The sequence below is a fragment of the Apiospora hydei genome, assembly GCF_038363865.1.
Source record: "Apiospora hydei strain CBS 114990 chromosome Unknown utg000010l_segment0_segment0, whole genome shotgun sequence".
Lineage (NCBI taxonomy): Eukaryota > Fungi > Ascomycota > Sordariomycetes > Amphisphaeriales > Apiosporaceae > Apiospora > Apiospora hydei.
In genome coordinates this window covers 1357523-1378765 of record NW_027117369.1, presented here as the reverse complement: position 1 = coordinate 1378765, position 21243 = coordinate 1357523, and the positions used below count along the sequence as shown (strand labels likewise).

The 21243-nt window shown below is 54.3% G+C and overlaps 8 protein-coding genes across 8 annotated transcripts; 4 read left to right on the top strand and 4 right to left on the bottom strand.

The window, feature by feature from the left end:
* Nucleotides 1-1322: 1322 nt before the first annotated feature.
* Nucleotides 1323-6774, bottom strand: PG997_014613 (ankyrin repeat protein; the record flags this gene model as incomplete). Its single annotated transcript, XM_066818927.1, has 5 exons — nt 1323-2096; nt 2476-3085; nt 3175-4465; nt 4614-6067; nt 6149-6774. 5 exons carry the CDS (start codon nt 6772-6774, stop codon nt 1323-1325), a joined length of 4755 nt encoding a protein of 1584 aa, XP_066661115.1.
* A 583-nt stretch (nt 6775-7357) lies between these two features.
* Nucleotides 7358-8823, bottom strand: PG997_014612 (uncharacterized protein; the record flags this gene model as incomplete). The annotated part of the gene is made up of 2 exons (XM_066818926.1): nt 7358-7526; nt 7616-8823. 2 exons carry the CDS (start codon nt 8821-8823, stop codon nt 7358-7360), a joined length of 1377 nt encoding a protein of 458 aa, XP_066661114.1.
* Nucleotides 8824-10299: 1476 nt separating this feature from the next.
* Nucleotides 10300-13686, top strand: PG997_014611 (cytochrome P450; the record flags this gene model as incomplete). Its single annotated transcript, XM_066818925.1, has 5 exons — nt 10300-10958; nt 11016-11105; nt 12080-12762; nt 13020-13382; nt 13466-13686. 5 exons carry the CDS (start codon nt 10300-10302, stop codon nt 13684-13686), a joined length of 2016 nt encoding a protein of 671 aa, XP_066661113.1.
* A 333-nt stretch (nt 13687-14019) lies between these two features.
* Nucleotides 14020-14952, top strand: PG997_014610 (prenyltransferase; the record flags this gene model as incomplete). Its single annotated transcript, XM_066818924.1, has 1 exon — nt 14020-14952. The coding sequence occupies one exon, from the start codon at nt 14020-14022 to the stop codon at nt 14950-14952; it is 933 nt and encodes a 310-aa protein (XP_066661112.1).
* A 661-nt stretch (nt 14953-15613) lies between these two features.
* PG997_014609 (uncharacterized protein) lies at nt 15614-17128 on the bottom strand (the record flags this gene model as incomplete). Its single annotated transcript, XM_066818923.1, has 3 exons — nt 15614-16139; nt 16219-16528; nt 16909-17128. 3 exons carry the CDS (start codon nt 17126-17128, stop codon nt 15614-15616), a joined length of 1056 nt encoding a protein of 351 aa, XP_066661111.1.
* A 592-nt stretch (nt 17129-17720) lies between these two features.
* On the top strand, nt 17721-18533 carry PG997_014608 (uncharacterized protein; the record flags this gene model as incomplete). The annotated part of the gene is made up of 3 exons (XM_066818922.1): nt 17721-17755; nt 17816-18242; nt 18309-18533. 3 exons carry the CDS (start codon nt 17721-17723, stop codon nt 18531-18533), a joined length of 687 nt encoding a protein of 228 aa, XP_066661110.1.
* A 946-nt stretch (nt 18534-19479) lies between these two features.
* PG997_014607 (6-hydroxy-D-nicotine oxidase) lies at nt 19480-19881 on the top strand (the record flags this gene model as incomplete). The annotated part of the gene is made up of 1 exon (XM_066818921.1): nt 19480-19881. The coding sequence occupies one exon, from the start codon at nt 19480-19482 to the stop codon at nt 19879-19881; it is 402 nt and encodes a 133-aa protein (XP_066661109.1).
* Nucleotides 19882-20220: 339 nt separating this feature from the next.
* PG997_014606 (calmodulin) lies at nt 20221-21068 on the bottom strand (the record flags this gene model as incomplete). The annotated part of the gene is made up of 6 exons (XM_066818920.1): nt 20221-20291; nt 20376-20561; nt 20647-20775; nt 20838-20853; nt 20915-20971; nt 21066-21068. The coding sequence occupies 6 exons, from the start codon at nt 21066-21068 to the stop codon at nt 20221-20223; spliced, it is 462 nt and encodes a 153-aa protein (XP_066661108.1).
* Between the last annotated feature and the right edge of the window lie 175 nt (nt 21069-21243).

Here is a 21243-nt window from a genome sequence, read left to right as displayed (position 1 = left end):
AAGAGGAAGGGATGGGGATGGGCAGGATGGGCACAGAACAGGAGATGAGCGTCGGTCAGCAGCCGAGTCGTGAGAGATGGGACATTGAATGATCCATGGACGTATGTACTGGGTTAATAATACATAATACCAGGGGAGGCACACACGGAATTTGCGGCGCGCATTAAGACGCTCATCCCTGGAACACAGCCCCTGTCTTTTGGTCGCTTTTTGGTCGTCTTTTGGTCCCAAGGTCCCTGACGGGGCCCTGTCTCTGAATCCTGGGGGGTCCATCCCGACGTGCTGATTGGCGCCTAGGCTGGAGGGCACCCTCTAAAACGCCCCCCCGAGCCCCCGTACGCCGCTACCCGCCTGGCGCTCCACTGGGTCAATTGACCCTTCACCCTTCTGGAAAAGCGAGAAAGAGAAAGAGGCGTTGGTGTTTCGCATTGAACCGCTGGTCCTTGCAATTCAGGAACGGCAGCTCGTGATAGGTTACATCCCGTTCGTGGACGTCTATTTTGCTCGGCTGTCTGTCCGATTGTCAGCGACCCTGCATTTGGAACGTCGAACATGCCATTTCACATACATGCACCCGTAAATCTGCCGTGTTTCCTCTGTATTAATATGAAAGACACGAGTTATCCCATGACCAGGAAATCATTTCCCATCACTGACCAACCCCATGCCCGCCTGCCGATCCTCGCTCGACCCAACTCTTTCCAATCTCCAACTTATCGGAGCAATCAGGAAATACGGAAAAGGGATATGCAAGTGTATGCACGTAATGCTGTCCGCATCAGACACTCTCTCCACCGACATACTTTTTTGGCATAGGGTTCACCAACAAACAGCCAGGCTGGTAGGAAGAGACATTTGAACGCAGCAACAGCTGCAGCTGCAGCAGCACTGTTCTCCAAAAAGCAAACCTTAGGCAGTCTCCAACCCACAACAACTCTCAACTCTCTCTCTCTCTCTCTTCGAAAAAGGATGTTCGTCAACTGAGACAGACGGGTGTTACCAAATTTAGCATCATACCGACGTTCACCGACTCAATTGGCTGCCAGGGGGCGGCTGGTGTCGAAATAAGATTTCCAGATTATCTCCATATCTCGTCATCCTATCACCGAATGGTGTGTAACTCGGCACATCACATCCACATCTATTGAAACTTTTTTTTGTCCCCTGCATGACTATGTAAGAATTCGTTGTTTATTCCCCCCAGCCGCCTGCCCGCATCTGCATGGCCGCCGCGAGTTCGTTCGCCTCAAACTGCGTACGTAGCTTTCGAGACCTCAGAGTTCGTCTGTCTCGCAGCCAAGGTTTTCTTTTCTTTTCTTTCTTCATCGCCGCCTTAACGCCATGAACTTGAGCCACCACCATTGCCTCCTCACCCCGGATGCAACCTGATCCCACCGGCTCCTGGGCCTCCACGCAGCCTCGACCTTGCCCGTGCGCCTCCTCGCCGCAAACAGCCGCTGCAGCGCCCACGCCCCGAACCGGCCCACCGCCCCGTCCGTGAGCCCGAGCTGCCGGGACCCCGCGCCCGCCAGCGCCCTGAACCCGGGGTGTCCCAGCGCGATGGCCAGCACGGCGACGGCGAGGCCCAGCACCAGGCGCGCGTCCCGCTCCCGCTGCCGTAGATGGATGGTTCTGCCGCCGCCGCCATCGCGGCCGCCGCGGCGGTGGCGGAACGTGATGCGGCCGAGCAGGTCGTAGCTGTGCTGGTAGCTGCGCACGAGCCCGCCGTACCAGCAGACCCAGCCCATGAGCACGGCGGCGACGGCGCGCTCGTCCGTGAAGACGTAGGTGTCGCTCGTGTCTGATGTGCCTGCATTGAGCGCCGCCTTCCGGCCGTGGACGTAGCGGTACGGCACGCTGCGCGCGCCCGCGGCCAGCGCGGCGCCGAGCAGCAGGCCGACGGCCAGCAGGTAGGTGTGGAGGGCGCGCTGCGTGATGAGCAGGAGGGTGGGCCGGTCGATGTGGCGCGCGAGGGTGACGAGCCAGAAGAGGGGGAAGGTGCTGGCTACGAGCTGCCACATCCTGCTCTCGGCAGACCGTTTCTTCTTTGTGGCAGATGGGCAATTAGGTAGGTAGGTTATGCTAGAGCTAGCTGGCTGAAAAGGTACGGTAAGGTAGATACCGAAAAGGGGACGCGCGAGGGGACCAGTGCATTCGTGACTCAAGGAAAGAACTTTGGTTTGAAATCATATGGACTTGTAGTTCGCAATAACGAGAGAACAAGAAGAACCTTGTATTTTACTTGTCTATTATATAGCTGCCGGATTCGGAACCTGGTTTTTGGTGTGGACAAAGAAGCTATCCTACTACAGCACTGAGATGGCTCCCTCCCGTGGAGTCGAAGCTCGAAAGAAAGCCATAATGGCTATACGACTTGAAGAACACATCCATGTCTAATGTACTCCGTAGGTTGTTTTTATATATTACTCATTCTCATCATCTCTACTAAGCCTGCCACATGATGCTGCGTCTTACCCGCTCAGAAGCAGACGAAGCCACATCCTCTGCCGCTGCGTTACCGTCTCCACTGGCCGAGTAAGCAGGTCGCTTATCCATACATTCCCGCAGGAACACGTGAATCTTGTCGCCTGGGTGCTGCAAAGCGTACTCCATTGCCGTGCGCCCCTCCCTATCCTCCACCGCCGCATCGACGCCGCACCCGTCGACAAGCAGTCCGATGATACCCGCCTCAGGGCCACGACGAACTCGCGGTCGCCGGACTTGAGCCAGCGGGGCGCGAGCTCGAACCCGGAACAGGCGAGGTGCAGAGTCGTCTGGCCTTTGGCGTTGGCGGCGGCGGGGTCGGCGCCGAGCCGCCGGATCAGCAGCGCGACCAGGACCAGGTCGCCCGCCAGGGCCGCGTAGTGGAGCGGTGTGCAGCCTTCGTGGTCCCGGACGTCGACCGTCGTCCCCGCGGCGACCAGCAGCTCGACGACGTCGCCTCGCTTGAGGGGGTCGGCCAGGAAGTCCACGCCGTCGCCGGGATGGAGCCACCATAGCGGTCCCTCCTCGGGCAGCGCCCCGCTGCTGCTGCTGCTGCTGCTTGCTGGGGTGCAGAGCTCGGACAGCTTGTAGTGTCTCGACTCTTGCGAGAACCAGAAGGGGGAGACGTCGGACGAGGGTAGGTAGCACCGTGACCCTGTGAAGCCAGCTGGTCCGACATCTAGCAAGTACCTCCGGATAGTCATGCAGGATAAGTGAAGTGGCGTGTGGCCAAGGACCGTTTTCGGCTCGGCATGGACTCCTACACCCAGCAGCGCATCGACGGGCGGTGCTGGCCCCTGGTAAGCGGTGTAATGAAGAGGGCGGTATTCGTTGAAGTCCGGCAGTGCAGGATCTGCCCCGAAACTGAGGAGCAGTCGGAGCGAGTCGTACGAAGTCATTTCACTGCTGTAGTCCGCTTCAATTAGCATGCTTGATAGCGGAGTACGGCCTCTGTCGTCTTGGGTATCGATGTCTGCGCCATGTTCCATGAAAACCGTCAAGAGCTGCCCCGTACTAGACGACTTCATGTTGGCAACGATGTGCATCACTGTTTGTTCTGAGTCATTCCTCGCGAGAACGTCGGCCCCATTATCGACTAGCAGTTTGACAAGTAGAAGTTGTTGCGACTGATAGCTGCTGGACCCAGCGGCCGTCAAGAGAAGAGTCGGATATTGCTCGTTTTTCCAAGACGACATGGGTCCTTCCGGAGCCCGATTGACGGCCTCGGTGCCTCCCAACAGTGCTTTGATCAGTGGCAGATTGAGATTCCCGTCGAGGCAGGCTAGCCATAAGTAATTCACGCACTCGTGCTTTGTGTGCGGAAAGGTGTGCCGGAGATAGCTCGCGGTGGTTTCCGAGCTCCCTGCCACCGCATAGCCAAGCAAACATCCGGCAATATCGGCAAGGGTGCCTCGACGGGGAACAGCCTCAGGGGTACCGGAAACCTCCTGACCCGGAGCACAGATATAGGGGAACTTCTGACCCCGAGCATAGAACTCCACCAATGGACGGATGTGGCCAAATGTGGCAGCGAGGTATGGGCCGAGATCACGCAAGGGAAGAGTGTCCGGGAACTGTAGGTCTCGGTTGTAGGGTGTGGAATTCAGGGCTGAGCGGGCCCAGGTTTGCTTGAGCGTCTGTGGCAAACGAAATAGTGAGAGATAGGCATGATGGTATCTCTCATCGATGTCGCCAGTCCATTGGCCGTCAGTAATTACTTGACTGAGACAAAAGTGCTGTGCCCACTGTGGTCCCACGTATTGCAAAAACTCATAACTTGAATTAAGAGAAGAAGATTGCCGTTCAACCTCGTTTCGATAGTGATCATCATCAGCGAAGATCTTGCGTACGCTTTCTATAGATAGATAAGCCACGCAACTCTCGGCCATAGCCTTATGGCCAGACTGCTCGGTTACATTCCGTGCCCAGTGAGACCCCAGAGAGGCACCAGACGGTGAGCTTTCTTGCAGGAACTCTCTCGCTGTTTGATGGATGAAGAAGAGATGGTGATCATAAACGGTTATGAAAAAAGCCGCAGGCATCAATGACCCGGTTCCGGAAGGACTCCTCCGAAGGAAGCCGCGGCAAGTCCACGGCCCCGATGCAATTTCGTGCCTCGATTGCCATACTCATTTGGCGTAGTGATAACGGTTGCTTAGCCACAACGACGAGCGAGATCAGAAGTCTCACGAACTCTTCGTCCTTAACTTGGCGCAACAGGCTTTCGTAGGCCTCCGAGACCCCCTGTGGGAGATCGTGGATGAGCTTTTCCCACGCAGCTGGCCGATCATCGAAATTGGATTCGAGAGCTTTGAAGATCAGTGTGACCCATAAGTATGTTCGCTGCTCTGATCCCTTTTCCTCCAGAGATCTTGCTATAACTCCCTTGGTCTCATCGTCAAGCCTTTTGCGTTTGACTAATTCCCCAAGGCGATGGTTGGCCACGATCATGATTTCCTCTTGGATACTGTCTATTTCAGCTTTGCCCTCGCCGGCCAGCCGCAGCACACGAGAGCCCATTGCGTTGATTTGCTCCATGATTGCTGGATGTCCACGGGTAGTCAAGAGAAACCTGACACGGGCAACATTGGGACGTGAATGACCTGTGGAGACCAGAGTGTTGATATTCTTTAGCAAAGGTTTGAGGTCCGCTGGATTACATTCGTCGAGGGCGTCCAAAACGCAGACGACATCCCCGTACATGCCTTCCACGGGTGAAGTGTCGGTATGCAGTGCATGGCGAAAGATATCCCAGAGATCCTCGGGGCCAGGATCCAGTTTATTCCCCAGCTTGTAGATCTGGTTCTGGCAGGCTTCGGCCCGTTCGGGCTGCTGGTCGAACAGCTGGTGCAGCAGGGCGGTAATGGCCCTGAAGGTATAGCGCTGCTCCTCGCTGTCTTTGAAGAAGTAGTAGCATATGGCCGAGCCCGGTAATTCCTGTCGCAGGGTATGCTCAACGAGGTACCGCGCCAGCGTAGATTTGCCGCAACCTGGGTCTGCCGAAACAACGAGGACCGGATCCGACCCGGGCTCAAGCCAGTGCAAGAACGTTTTGTGGCCCGTGAACCACTCGCATGTCCCCTCCACTCTCTCGTTGTTCCTCTTCATGCACTCTTTGTAATGAGTGTAGAACTTGCCGATGAGGGCAGAAAGCTCCTTGCGTGCCTTCTCCCGATGTCGCTGCGCTTGCTCTTCTCTCCAGTCACTGCTTAGCTGGGCAAGGCTATCAAGGGCCCCGGCAGCATCTCTCAAGCTGACCGCGCTCTCGGCTCCTTGGTCACGGAGGCTTCGAAGATGCTCAACGACCGCTTGCGTGTTGTACTGGCTGATCTGCGTTTCGACGTCGCCTTCCCGGGCCTTGAGCGACGCCAGGTCAGCATCCCAGTCCACGAGCGACAGCATCTCTTTGAGATGGGCTTTGAGCGAACCGGAACCATAGTATCGACATATGCACCGCATCTCAAGCGTGAGGAGTGCTTTGTACAGATCTACAAGGCTTGTTCTCAGGGACGCTCGCCAGCGAGCAAAATCGTCATTATCCCGCCAGTTTTCCTGCAATAACGCATTTGAAAGGCTCATGTACCTATGGGCGCTATTAGTATTTCTTTTTCAAAAAGAAGAGAAAAAGCGAAATAAATTAAACACCGTAAGTCGTTTAGCTTACCACTCGATGCGTTCCATGACGTGCTTTAAAACAGACACCATAGATTTCCGTACGTTCAGGGGCTTCGCCAGGATCGGCAGTGCAGCAGCGACACCGGACAGCGCCATGGCCGCGGGAGGGTACGATGCGAGTAGCTTGCCGAGGCCGCTGGCCACCTTCGCGATCGACTCGGCAGTAGTGGCCACTCCCTCGGCCAGCTCGCTACTCGCCTTCTCTGTCATCTCGCCGGCCACTGACGCCATTATCCTCATGCGCCCCTGGCCTGAACTGCCCGTGAACGCATTGGCAATGCCCTGTGCGGCATACTTGACACCGGCTTGTTCCGTTAGGACGATTTCGTAAGCAGAGACCAGCTCTTGGTCGGCGATGTTGTCGTAAGCGTCGGTCCATAACGACACTGCTGTGTCGGATGATATCAGGCTGCGTGGGGAGCCTAGGTCACCCGCTGTTACTTCCGTTGTTGCCTCTGCCGATGATGGTGATGCTACCAATGAATCTTTTGGCAGTTTCCCAACTGGTGCCGGCGCCGATTGGTTGACGGCCTGCGGCGGGGTTTCTGAGTGAGATCCTTTCAGCGAACGCCAGAACCCGCGGAACTTAGACCTTTTAGAATCCTCAGGGGTCATGACTTTTATCGTCATTTGTTGATTACTCTACTAATCGAGGCGGGAGTGGTTCAAGGCTACAAGAAGGATTCGATCCAGGAAACATACATCAGTTTGCGAAGACGGCAGAACTGTTTCGGCGTAACTGTGCCGCACGCCGCAGACCATTGGTGTAGAGGGGTGCGGCACAGTCACGCCGAACTGTTTATTGCATTATCCATTACGTCGAATCGGGACATGGTTTTGTGCGGAGTGGCCTTGGCATAATACGGTGGACATAGGCACCACTAAACTTGTCACCAATCAGGGAGCCATCAATCATCAGATCGAAAGGACAAATTAAGCATGCCTCTGATCAGGACACTGTTTATGGTATTTATTTAGTTAGGCAATCTATCCATTACAGAGAGAAAGCGTTATTCTGAGAGCTGAAAATGGCAAGGGCGGGATCCTAGTTCTTTACCCCTGTCCAAATGATGCTCCTGGCGAGTGATGGATCTGCCCCTCGTCCCTTGAGCGAAGAGATAGAAGATGTTGAATCTCCCTGGTGCTTCATTAATCGCGAAACAGGCACAGCACATAGCCTGGACCATGCGCCACAGCACTAAGGGTTTTCCTCCCAAACGACCTCGATAATGGAGTGCACGGAGGACTGGGGAGAAACAATGGAGTTGATCTTGTATCCCCTATTGGCCTCTGACAAGAGGTTAGCCCATTCCTGGGTCGTTCGTTCCTGGGCATTTACCCCCATTTTCACCATCATATCATGGGTACTGAGTATACCGGTCAGCCAAGCTCATACCAAGAGGGTCTATAGAAGCTCTGATAGGAAGGTTTGGAGTGGACCGGACGGGGGCCTTACCACTGGGCTTGCTGTGTAAGCGGGTCTGTATGTTGCCCACTCTCCAGGCAGATGTCGTTGATCAAGATTCGGGCTCCTGGTTTCATTGCTGGCACTTGATTCCGGAGGATTTTGATAGCATAGGAGTCAGGCCAGTCGTGAAGAACCGTCCTGAAAATGTATACATCAGCTTCTTTGACCGGCTGCTCCGTGAAAAAGTCGTAGGCTTGGTACTCGATACGGTTGGAATATTCGGCTTCGAACGTTTCCTCCAGGCTGATTTGGGTGACTCTAGGAAGGTCTTGAACGATGGCCCTCTCGATGCCCGGGTAACCTCTCAATAAGGCTTTGCATAGGTCGCCGTGAGAGCCCCCAATATCGACAATGGTCCTGGGACATGCTGGGACGGCCTGGCCCTCCCCTCGCCCCCACGGGACATTGTTGACGAAGTGGCTAGAAGCGGTTCCGGGCATCATGGCCATCCAGGACATGGCGTTGGCAAATCTCTCAAAGCGAACGGGGTCTTTAGAGACGTGGGAGAATATATCCATGTCGCCGGAAAGTCCGTTGACAAGTGCCAGAGCTGACTCGCCCGCCATCTTCGAACCGGGAAATTGTCGAAGCGCCTCGGAAAACTTCATGGCTGCCGGATGAAACTCCTCGGCAAAGAAGCCCACCGCATCATGAGACAATGGGCTTGCCAGAGCGGCCGAGATCGCGTTGTGTCTCACGTGCCCATCGCCTTCCTCGAAGATCCGTATGGAAACTGCCGCGCGGATAACACGCCTCAAGTCTAGCTCACCCAGGTCGCATTGTGCCGCTAGGTCGGTGTAGGAGATTGAGCCTTGCCGTGGGACGTTTTGAGCGATCTGAAATCTGTACAGTGTGGTGAATACTGCCACCCACACCGGCTGTACGCGGTCTGTCAACTCGTGGTGTCCATGTGTCATTCGAAGACGGCGCCCCAAAGCGCGGTAACTTACACTGGTGATTGAGGTATGGAAGAGGTACGAGGTTGGGCCCAGTAAAAGCGTTCGCAGCTCATCCAAGGCCTCGAGAATTTCTGCTCTGTCTTGTTCTATATCTCGCGGATAGTCTATCTCTTGCCAAGGATAGGTCGCAGACAGTGAAGGTTGCGGAATCTCTGCTGCGCCAAGCCAGGCCGCGATGGTAGTGGAACGGGATTGGATAATGCGACCGAGTTCCGTCAGAGATCGGGAGTCAGTCATTTTCGAGCAATGGTGATTTCCCAGCTCGAGATATTTGGCAGGTACGGTACGTGAGGATGGATGTAAGATTGATGTTTCTTTTCCAAATTCGCCAGTCAGCGGAAGGACACCAGGACAAGCCAGCAGGAAGAATGGTGTCCCACTCGTTTAACTCCTGCACCTGTGATCACAAGCTAATGCAGGTTGGGAAGGGTACGGATACAGTCGTGCCCGCGGCCCCTTTTGGAGATTCAAAGGGTACATAGTATTCTCTTGATGGTCAATAATCTCTATCTCGGGACCTATATTGACGGGCTAATGGCATTGCATGCGGAATATGGCCCACTTGTCCGTACAGGTCCTGATTGGGTATCTCTCAGCGACCCAGGCGAGATCCGGCGCATCCAACACAACCAATCGTCGTGGGAGCGAAGTCATGTCTACCACGGCTTTCGAACTTCACCCGGTGTAGACTCGATGTCAACCACAGCTGAGAGACAGTACCATCGTCACCTCAGCTCGAAATTGGAGCCAGTTTATAGCGGGAAAGGCCTTCCTCGGACCAATTCCAAAGTCGTCCAGGACGGACGCCGAGTTGTGCGGGATGCGAGTGCCCGCAGGCGGAAGCGTCGATATTTCGATCCAAAGCACCATACGAGACAAATCCATCTACGGGCCGGATGCGGACGTGTTCCAACCAACCATTAAAAAATTAACTTGGATGCAAGGAGTCCAGGCTGTCGCTCAAATTGATGGACGAAACTTGGAGGATCGTCTTTGGGGGCGGCCTAGTAGGTGGGAGTGCATCGGAAAGGGCCTCGCGTGCTGGGGTACATGCGCCAAGCTCTTTCGCCTGTTCGATTTCTCCTCGCCAGCCCCGGACGCCCTTGGAAAACCAAAGCGGCCGAATTTGGTCCATAGCCGATTTTCTCGTCCATGTGGTACTACGAGAACCATAGGCGTCAAGGTCGGCTAAAAAAAGCAGAATGTGCGGTTTGGGTTACACGGGGAGGAGGGGCATTAGCCGGGTGCTGGACTTGCTGCGGGAGAGTACGAGCTTGGCGGTAGTTGGGACCTTTGGGGTACACATTGCCGTTTTGGCCCAAGTACGCCCTAGGCCTAGGTTCCGTCAACCATACATATGCAAGTCGGCGTGGGAATTGACTGAGGCAAGGGACATCAATACATGCACCAAGGATAAGCAGAGGGATGACTGCCACACTCAAGGGCCCAAACTCACCTGCTATATGGTATTTGATTGACTGTAGGGTATGCTGCTCTGCTGAATCGATTTCGTTCCGCCAATTCACACCCCCGACCTGCAAAGACACAGGTCGCGTCAATCAACACCTTCTCATATGACCGTTCTGCGGGGACTCTTTGCATCAACAACACCAACTCCTCCACTTGATCATTCGACTACTTACCTACCTAGGTATCCAACACCCGCTCATACTAGTTCTAACATTATTCGACAGTGCCTTCGTCGTCATCGCCATGCTTTTCCAGGATCCAGGGTCAGGACAAGGTGGCACCGTCGTCTTGACAGGAGCCAACGGCTCGGTGGGTCTTGCTGCCGCTGAACACTTGCTCAAATCGTATCCTCAGTACCATGCTGTATTTACGGTGAGAGACGCCGCTGACACGGATCTCAATACCCGGAAGCTGCGAAGCATCATCTCCAACTACCCACAGGCCAAAGCTAAGGCTTCCATCCATCAGGTTGACCTTGCCGACCTTTCTGCTGTGCATGAGTTCGCTCGTGCCATCTCGTCTTCCGTGGCCGCCGGACAATACCCTCGGGTCCAGTCCATCATCTGCAATGCCGCGTACTGGGATTTGACTCACGATTCGGAGCTAACGGTCGATGGCTATGACAAAACCATCCAAGTCAGTTTCATCGCTCACGCGGCCCTTGTTCTTCGCCTACTAGACAGCTTCGCCGAGGCTGGTCGTATCGTCCTCTTCTCTAGTATCGGCCATTATAGGAAGCCAAATGCCATGACATCCCTCTTGCCCGTCATTCCCGATGGCACCGACAGTATCCTTCATCCAGGTCCGGGGCCGGATAAGAAAGCACAGGGTTTCCAGCGTTACGCAACATCGAAGCTGTTACTGACGACTTGGATGTACCCCTCAATGACCACCTGCAACAGGTAAGTGGGCCCCGTGTTGCTGGGGTCGACGGCAGCAGTTGACATGGTCGTGTAAAGGACCCAAGGCTCAAGAGTATCACGGTCGTGGCCATCAACCCAGGCGGGCTTAGCGACTCTCGAGTGTTTACCACCAGGACACCGCGCTTCGTTCAACTAATGCAAACATTCGTCCTTATACCACTCATGCCCTTGATACGCCTGGCCGATCCAACATTCCGGTCGTCTGCAGCGGCGGCGATAGACGTCATCGAACTTGCGGTCGGTAATGCCCACCCTGGCGAGCGTGGCTATTTCACCATGCTTCAAAAAGATGACAGCGACCCTGTTACAATGGAAAAGGGAATCCAAGACATCGTCTGGAGAAAGAGTTTTGAGTGGGCCAAGATCACGAAGGATGATACTGGCCTCCAAGGGGGTATGGAAGGATAAATGACGAGGCGACATGCCCTAATGAGTTCATATCGTCGGAGATTCCATCGCAACCTACCACTATCATCTAAGGTCATTTCTACGGGTCTTATAACAGCTTTTATCACTATGCTCACCCCTGGACTTGCCGTGCAATGGGCACGTCGTTAGGTTAATAATCTATGGAACATATTCTTCTCCCAACTTCCTCTCCCATTCTCTGCTGAACCATCTAGTTGCTGCACAGCCCTGCTGGTCTATGCACATCTTCCTATGAATGTACGCTTATCAGTCGGACAAGTACCTACGTACTCAAGAAAGATGGTCTCCACAGTAAAGCCGAATACCGGGTTTAAAAGGGGGAGAAGGGAGGGTTTAGATTCATCCCCCAATGAACTCCTCCAACCACTGCATCTACCATTTTAGCAGTTTCGCATGAACTCGAACCCGCAATGAGCTTCATTTCCTTCGTCGCAGCTGTGCCTCTGGGCCAACAGGTGTTTGCAATCTTTCTAGCACTCATCTTTCTCTCGATACGTTATCGAGGCTGGCGTCGCAGCGGGCAAGAGCAAGCACCCCAGCTAGAAGAAACTATCCCCTTCTTCTCAAATGCCTACCAGTATTTGACCAATATGGACAGGTTTTTAGTCCGAGCCACGTGAGAGTCCCGCTCCCTGTTTACTGAATGCTGCTTTCTAATGCCGCTGCATCAGAGAGGCCTTGGCTCAGAGCCGTATCGTGCAGTTCAGGCTCGGACCTAAAATTGTCTATTTCGTATCGGGCGAGAAGAACACGCAGGTTATCTTCGGGCCGCCGCATATCGTCGACCCTCATATGTTCCACATCCTACTTATGGAGAAGCAGTGGGGTATGCCCAGAGACGAAATCGACATGTTCCGGAACGACACGTCCGGCCGGCTCCAAGTCCCATGCCCGGGGACCGAGGATATCCTGCCGCAGGACAGGCACTGGTACAATCACCATCAAATATACGCAAAGTTCTTGAGCAGCGCAAAGTACACCGAAATACTGGCGGATACCTTCCTCCGGCTCTTCTCCGAACGACTTGACCGGCAGTCCTCGGCCGAATGGACGACGATCGAGCTTTTCGACTTCTTGAAGTTGGACATGGTCGAGAGTGCGGTGGAATCCATGTTTGGCTCGCGGATACTGGAGTTGAATCCCGACTTGGTGAAAAGCTACTGGAAGTTTGACGAGGCCGCCGGCGTCCTTGTCTGGGGCCTGCCCAGATGGATCAAGCCCGGGCCGTATAACGCCCAGGAGCGCCTCCACGACATGGTTCATAAGCAAGTGGAGGAGGCTTGGGAGAAGTTCGACTGGAATGGCCCCGAGGCCGGGTCAGACTGGGACCCGTTTTGGGGCTCACGGTTCTCTCGTGAGATAGCTAAGTGGCTACGGGAGTCCGGCTTTTCTAACCGGACTGCTAGTGGACATACTACAGGTGCACTTTTTGGGTACGCAAGCTCCATTCGTCTTTGCATATTCTTTTCTTCCCCTCGGATCACGAGAGGATTTTATGGGGCTTACAAGGCGATTACCGACTTAGACTGAACGGAAACACGCTGCCCATAACAGCATGGATCTTGATGGAGCTCATCCAAGATCAAGAACTAATGCGAACAATTCGGGAAGAGGTGAAGCAGGCTTTCACGTTTGATGAAGTCAGTGGTAAACCGTCCATTGACGTACACAAACTGCTATCGCTACCTCGATTGCTTTCTGTCTACACCGAGGTCATGCGCATGCATATCTCCTTCAACATCACTCGCGAGGTGCAAAACGATATCACGATAGACGGCTACCGCGTGGCAAAGAACTCATTGATACAGTCGCCATCGCAGATTGCCCACTACGACGAGTCGGCATGGGGAGAGAACGGACACCCGGCCACAGCGTTCTGGGCCGAGCGTCACTTGCAATACCAGCGTGACGACGGCGGAGTCTTGAGGCCACATTTCTCGGTCAAGGCACGGCCAACGTCCTTTTTCCCATTTGGTACGTGCACACGGTCCCCCAGTCCCCAGTCCTCTCTTACCCAGATCAGGCCCGATAGGTTGACTTTGGTTTTGTTCTGGCAGGGGGCGGGTATGCGCTTTGCCCTGGCCGACACTTTGCCAAGCGCGAAATCATGATGGCTACAGCCATCATCGTTGCCAAGTTCGATATCGAGCTCGTCGGGTGGGTTGCAGCTGACGGGTCGCTTATGGAGGGGCCGGCCATGAACGATGGGCGTTATGCGGGAGCTGTCGCCATGCCTCCAGATAGGGATATGAGAGTCCGTTGGCGGAGACTGTGGTAAAGAGTATGAGTGGCAGGACTTGGCGTTGGTGCAGGCTGCTGTGCCGCCGAATTTACACTGCAGGGAACTCACTCGCATGTCTATCTCCTTCCTGGAATAGCGCCGTGCATAATTACACCAAAGGTAACACGGACAACTGCCAACTCCTATAAAAGCGGCAAATGCATGAGAGCCTGCTCAAGGGGCCAAGTCACCAAATTTCCAATTTGGCCCCAATAACCCGAGAACAATTTTTTTCTACCATAGCCAAGTCGTTGTTGTCGTCGCCCAACCCCAGGATGAGCAGCAACCTGAAAAGGCCGACCGTTTCTATCTCTAATATCTCCCAGCAATATGGGGGGAGGGCATGCGGGAGGTGGGTGGGTGAACACCCTACCCCCGTCGTGGATTCCCTACGTGCAACTCTGCCGGCTGAATCCGCCCATAGCCCTGCTCCTGGTCTACCTACCCCACGTCTTTGGCGTCTTGCATGCTGCCAGGGTGCATTCTAAGCCTGGACTTGAAGTCCTGGGGACGGCTACGCTCCTCTTGGGCGGCTCCTTCTTCTTCTCCAACGCCGCGCACGCGTGGAACGACCTGGTCGACGCACCCATCGACAGGCGCGTCACCCGCACCAAGACGCGGCCCATTGCCAGGGGTGCCGTCACACCCAGCAGGGCCCTCGTCTTCATATCGAGCCAGGCCCTGTTGGCTGCCACCTTCCTGTTGTGGCTTCCCGGCCCGACCACGAAAGCGGTGATCCCCACCATCATCGCCACCGCCGGCTACCCTTGGGCCAAGAGGTACACGTACTTCCCCCAGGCCGTCCTCGGCTTCTGTCTCGCCTGGGGCGTCATCGTCGGCTGTGCCGCCGCGGGGACGCCCCGGCCCTGGTTCGACGCGGCCCCGCTCGCCCTCGTCCTCGTCTCGGCCCTCTGGACCGTCATCTACGACACCGTCTACGCGCACCAGGACCTGGAAGACGACCTGCGGGCGGGCGTCAAGAGCACCGCCGTGCGGTTCCGAGGCGGCCGGGCGAAGCCCTTCTTGTGGCTGTCGCTGGCGCTTTTGGGCGTTTGTATCATTGCCTACGGACAGCTGGCGGCGTTGGGGGCTGGCTACCATGTTATTACGCTCGGTGGATGCGTCCTCTCCCTGGGTCGCATGATCGCAGAGGTGAAGCTTGGAGACAAGCGAGACTGCTGGGGCTGGTTCACCTACCAATTCTGGCCGACGGGGGTTTCCATTATGGGTGGGTTGCTATATGAACTCGTCGTGAGTGGTTAACCCAAGATATGGCATGTAGCGCGCCAACTTCGTTGCGCTTTAGGAGTACATGTATGTCATGAAATAACAAAATTGGACGCTGTTGGGTCTGTTGTACGACTCTAGACAAGCTGGGAAGGAAGGACCTGGGGAAACACAACAGAGGACGAAAACTACATGTCAGCTTACCAGGCAAGCCTGTCTTTACCCATGTCTCGATTGATGTGTGCGTGTGCTGGTGAATGACAGGTCGTTCTTAACGACGAAACCTCCGAGTATCTCGCGTGTACCCTGAACTTGAACTAAGTACATATCGTACCTATCCGCTATCCAATGTGGCTTGATGTGTCGACGGGTGGTCCCATCTGCATCGCTAGCCTTGATGCAGAAAGAGCCGGGGCCCGATTGGTTCTGCCTTGCAGCCCCTACCCATCATCCGTGGACGAAGGTAGCATCCGATCACGTTGGTTGCCTCCAACTTTTTCGGATAATTTCGAGGGTGACATTGTGACACGCAGGTTGACGCCGGTCAGGAATGGTACCACTTGTGGTTGCCTGCCTCAAGGTGGGCGGGGTTGGCGGGTTGGTGCAGTATTCAGCAATAAACGTCTTGGCTACATATTTATTGTTACACAGAGAACCCCATGGGTCTGCCCATCTGTCGATATGCTAGCCTGATCACCTAAAGTGACCGCGCTGTGCCCATCGATGTTAGGATTACAGCGGTCCCTTGTCTTGCCCCTGTTCTACCCACGAGTCTGATGCCATGGGTCCTGACTGGCCCCCCTCTGCTTGCAGAATCCCTTGCGGCATACGATTCCCTCATTTCAAACTCTGTGGTGTGGATAATGGCTGCCTCGTCCTCGGGCGTAGTTTTGTGCAGTCCTTCGAGCTTGTGCTCCTTGCGTGATGCTGACTGTTTCCTCGAATTACCTCCTCTTCGGATCCATGATCTCTTGCCAGAAGATGTCAAGGATCTGTTGTTGGTCGTGGTTGACCCTCGTACAAGTAAGGAAATCTGCGAGAAGATGGGAAGCGCCCCAAGGTTGGACATGGTTTGAGGGAACGCCGGGGCGCAGAAGACCAGAAGCGCGCATACCATCTCGGCGGCGCCCAGGAAGGCCAACTTGGGCAGGTTGTACACAGAATCGGGCAGCTTGGGGTTCTCAATCGTGGTGGAAATTCGTGCACAAGCAAGGCCGATGCACCTGGATTCCGTGGCCCGCGGGCGTCAACATCACTCTCCAGCTGCCCCCTTTCGAGGATTGGGAGGAGATCAAGACTCACAGTAGACCTATCGCAAAGACGCACGAAACCCGCACCTTTTTCTGGAAGCTCATATGGAGAGACCAGATCACCTGCTGCGGGGTTGCGAAAATGGCAATGTCGGAGACGAGATTGACAATTGTGCCGGCGAGATAGAGATCGTTCTCGTTGAAGCAATGGCCCTCCGTGATGGTCTTGTCCCATATTCGCTGGCGGGGGATGCAGGCAAGATTGATGGCGAACGCCGAGGCGCTGTAGAACAGGATGTTGATCCATAGGACAATGTGGCACGTCCAAAGAAGGGGCTGCGATAGCTTGATGGGTTGAACAGCTGGAGCCATTCCAGGAGAATGGCGGCTTTCAGGGCCCCGATCATGCCGTTGTAGCAATTAGAGGCAATGTTGAACGGCTGCCGCGGAACTCGTTAGCTGCTGTACCGTGCACCGTTGGGAGAAACGCACATATAATATCCTTGGCATGTCTCGAACTCGGACGTTCCACTGGTGAACGTAGAAACCTGGGAATTGGAGAACCTTGTATGTGCAACCGAGGTATGCCACGAAGAGTATCTGTTGGAGCGACTGTAAGCCAAGCGAGAATGCCGAGGAAACGTCTTGGGCTTGTTACAAATGAAGAAATACCCAGCCCTGTTGACGCAAGTTAGCTAGAGCCCGTTGGCCTTTTCCCCCACGTTTCTTTTCTTCCACATACCATCCTCGATTCGAATCCTCTTGGGGTGGATGATTTTGGTATAGATCCGACATGCCATGGCAATGGCTGCTATTGCCAACATTGCAGAGATCAAACCATAGCCCGTGCCATTATGATTGGGCGGGTTCTCAAAATTGGGCTCGACGCCCGGAGGCGGAGCTAGAGCTGGGCCGTTCAGGAGAGCCTCTATTTCATCTTGTATCGGGGTGTTGGTCGTCATTATACCTGGCCGTTATACTTGATTAGATTGGCAAAGAAAAGATGCTGTAGGAAAGATAGGTTTTAACACGACTGGAGGCGATATCGATCGGCCACGGAAGGCATTTAAGTCTTATAATGCTAGCCAAGATGAGCAGAGCAGAAGCAGCTGGGGCCTATTTTTAGTATCGAATCAACTCCCCCCTGCCGAGCAAGTGCACGTACACGCATAACCACTTACCTACCGGCCCTTCCCGCCCCCGTGATCCTCCGAAGCCTACTTTGAATGTGACGTACCGGATGCCCATGCAGTAAGCCTGATCATGTACCACGTCGGAGGGTCGGTCTGGTAAGCTTCCACATCCCTACCTGGTGCAACTTGGATGACTGCAGTTCGTGCCGTATTGCATCAAGCCCGGGGTGGAGCATAATATCCGGTGATCGATCTTGACGACTATGAAGCGCCTGACTTCTCACGTATCCAAAGCATCCATTATTATACACGACGCCCCCATCGCCGCCGTCCCGGCTTCTGACGGTGTCCTCTATCCTTTTACTGTCTTGCACAATCTCCTAAACACATATCACAAACCGTGCCAGTGTACTTCTGCAGGATGGAGTACAGCGAGTCGGACAAGGTGATCGAGGTGTGAGTTTACCCTGCTTCACCCAACACTTGCCTCGAAAAAGAGGATTAATCTGTCTCAAGCTTCGATGGTGCGGTGAGCACTCTGGTTATTCGCCATGCGCAGAGATCCTTCGCTTTCGAGGTTACGCTTGACTTGACCAAGGGTGCGGAGCTCTTCAAACAAAAGCCCCCGATGCATTTCCATGCCAACCAGGATGAGTACATACAGGCGTGTCAAGGAGACATCGTGCTGGAGCTGGAAGGGAGAGAGATTGTCCTCTCACCCGGTTCGCAGGAGTATCGGATCCCGGCTTGGGCCAACCACCGATCATACCCTCTTCCGTTGTCTTTGCAGGCGGGACAGACAAGCCAGGTCAAATTCTGGCTGTCGGGGGCGAAAACACCCGAGAGATTGCAGCTTAGCACACCTTTCTTTGAAAACTGGTATAGGTACCAGGAGAGTGTTCTGACGACGGGGAAAACATTCTCGCTTATTCAAATCCTCAGCGTACGTGGCTCGCCAGGAACGATATCCGGCTAGCACAGACAGGCGCTGATCTACTTACCTTGGCAGACATTCGACGCCGGAGGTACTTATCTGCCATTCCCAGCCTGGGTACCGTTTGGACGGAGGATATCCCAGGCCCTGGGTATTGTTTGTGGCAGATGGCTGGGAGGTCTTCTGGGATATCAACCCTTCTATCGCGAATGGTCCTCGGACTGGGACCTCGCTTGTCAGCAGATGCGAAGCTCCATCTTCCAACGGCGGTTTGCAAAACCTGCAAACCCAGACGCCTAGGATCGTTTTGCTAGCCAAGCATGTGCATGGCTCTGTGGTACATAGACACTCCCGGTTTTGTGTAACAAGTAGTGCACCCTTGCAGCCACCAGGTTGGCCGGTGCATTCGCACAACCAACGTAGCCTCGGTTAATTGGTATCCCACATCAAGAGAGTGCATGCGACGCCGAAAAGATCAATAGAAAGTTTGCCGAGAACGAAAACATGGCGCTGCGCCGTCTCTGCATATGCAAGAAACAGGAGACGCAGTGCAGTGTATTTGGTTGGTGGCGTTATCAAGGACAGCAACCAACTCCAACTGCGGCACAGCCACTTGCGGTTGGATAAAGTACCTAAATAGCCGTGGTTACATTCAAAGCCATGCCGAATGTGCTGATCGTTACTCTTATAAATTAATGGGCACACGGGTACAGCCATGACATTGGTCACACGCATTCACCACCCATCACGTCTACAAAATGGGATATAGTACTGAATGCAAATGTGGTGATAGGTTGAGTAACGGGAGAAAATGCCACCTTTGAGTGAAATCTCCGCATATGCAAAACCTCCGGAAGTTCCTCCGTGGATTGGGGGCATAGGCAGCCAAGTATCATTGATGCTACTTTCAAGGGAAAGCATAGCTGAATCAGGCAAAGGCAAGTGCCAAGCTTGATCGCATAACTCACGTTTTGTGTTATGCCATTCTACAGAGACTATGGCGCCGTGGATATACCAGCTTCACATATTGGTGCCCTGCTTCATTGCCCCCTTTGCGGTCACCCCTATCGCGGTTCCCCAAGATTGGAAGGCCAGAGAGATTTGCGAGCATTTGGACCAGCCTATGCTGGGTGAGGTCATAGTCGCCCAACACGACACTGACTACGAAGCCCTTAGAGTTGAACATTGGTTAACATCCATTCAGCCCCCGTTCCTAAGAAAGGATGTTACCTAACTCTACTGGCACATGACACTCCTGCATGCAGGGTTCCCTGCTCGAGACAGTCGGTGCCATACTCGGCACGTCAGCCGCTATCGACCGCATGAAACCAGTCCCCGGGTGATTCCTAGGAATCATCCTGCAGCCGATCTCCCAAGAGGTCGCCGGCATCGGTGCGGGAACAGCTTGGGCGTGGAACCGGCGGCGCAAACCTGGCTGGCCACGGCTGTGTCTTGGCTACGCCCGGAGGATGATGCGATCGCCCATGCGGCCGGGGACGAGATCCGAAGCGAGTTCGAAGCGGCTGCTGCCTCGGCTCAGAGCCGCCTGCGCTACACGTTCATGAACGATGCAAGCTGGTCCCCGGACGTCATTGCTAGCTACAGCAAGACCAACGTTCGGAGACTGCGGATGGTGCAGAAAATATGACCCCAGCGCCGCTTTTCAACGGCAAGTACCTGGCGGGTTCAAGTTGCCGCAATGATCATCGGGCGTTTGGGGAGTTTGGCGGTAGGTCCATGAGAGCAAAATCAGCCCCGACAGAAACGGTCAGTTATCCCTTCAATAACACAGTTATTAGTCTCCGTGTTGTTAAGATATTGCTTTTGATATTTCAAACATGAATAGTTGCGCCTGTCAGTGGCATCTGCAGCATGTAATAATAAATTGTTTCTATATTCAGAATGCATCTCTATTCCTTCTGTACACTATGTGTTGATGCGATCTAATGTCTTTTACTTCCTGGATATCAGCCTCCGATAAGGCCTACTACTGCTCGTATTCCTGGAGGATATCGCTCTCCGTATTCCGGTGCTTCATGAAGTGGTCGAAATCCTTGTCTGTAGAGTTTCGCAGATTAGTTTTCGTCCGGCCCTTTCTTTCCCCCTTTTCCCCACATGGGGGAGGGTGATTGGTTCACTTACAGCTGATCTTTCCCTCGCCATCCACGTTGTTGACCAGCTTGTCTACCTCGACGTCGCTGACTGGCTCCGCCAGGTTGGCCATGAGCTGGCGGAACTGGGCCTGTGTGATGGAGCCCTTGAGCGAGGGCTCGAACTCCTTCCAGGCCTTGGCGTACTCATCGGCCGGGTCCGCCACCGGGGGTAGGGCTGACCGGTCATCATGGTGATGAACTCTGAGATCATAGTCAGTACCCACATGTGTGGCAGTCGCAGAAGTGGCGTTGCAACATACCGTTGAAGTTGATGGTGCCATCGCCGTCGAGGTCAACCTCCTTGATGATCTGCTGCACCTCGGCCTCCGTGGGCTGCTGCCCGGGGCTGTTGGACATGACCTTGGCAAACTCCTGGACAGTGATGTTTCCTGTTTGTTGTCTTAGTGGCGAGCCTCCCGATGGGTATTCCATTCCTAGGCCTTGCACTTACCACCCTTATCGTCATCCTATTGAGAGGTTAGAGTCAGTGCAACTTTGGCATATGAATGAATTCACGATGAGACTCACGTAGGAATCGAACAGCTCCTTGAAGACGGCAATCTCCTCTTGGGACAGAATTCTGGCCTATTGAAAGTTGTGTCGTTAGTTTATTCAATCTGGTCGATATTTACCCCCTGATTCGTTTGCTGCAAGAGGGGTTGACGTGACGGGGACCCACCATATTGACGAGTCTAGTCGGAAGATTAGACGATTAAAGATTTTGGATTAAGATAGCGGGCGGGCGACGGCAAGGCAAAAGATCAGATGATGCAGTCTCTGGCTTCTAGAAGGATTGCAGAAGAACGGTAAAAAGGAACGATGAACTTGGAAACTCTCTGGTCGAGAACTACGGCGGC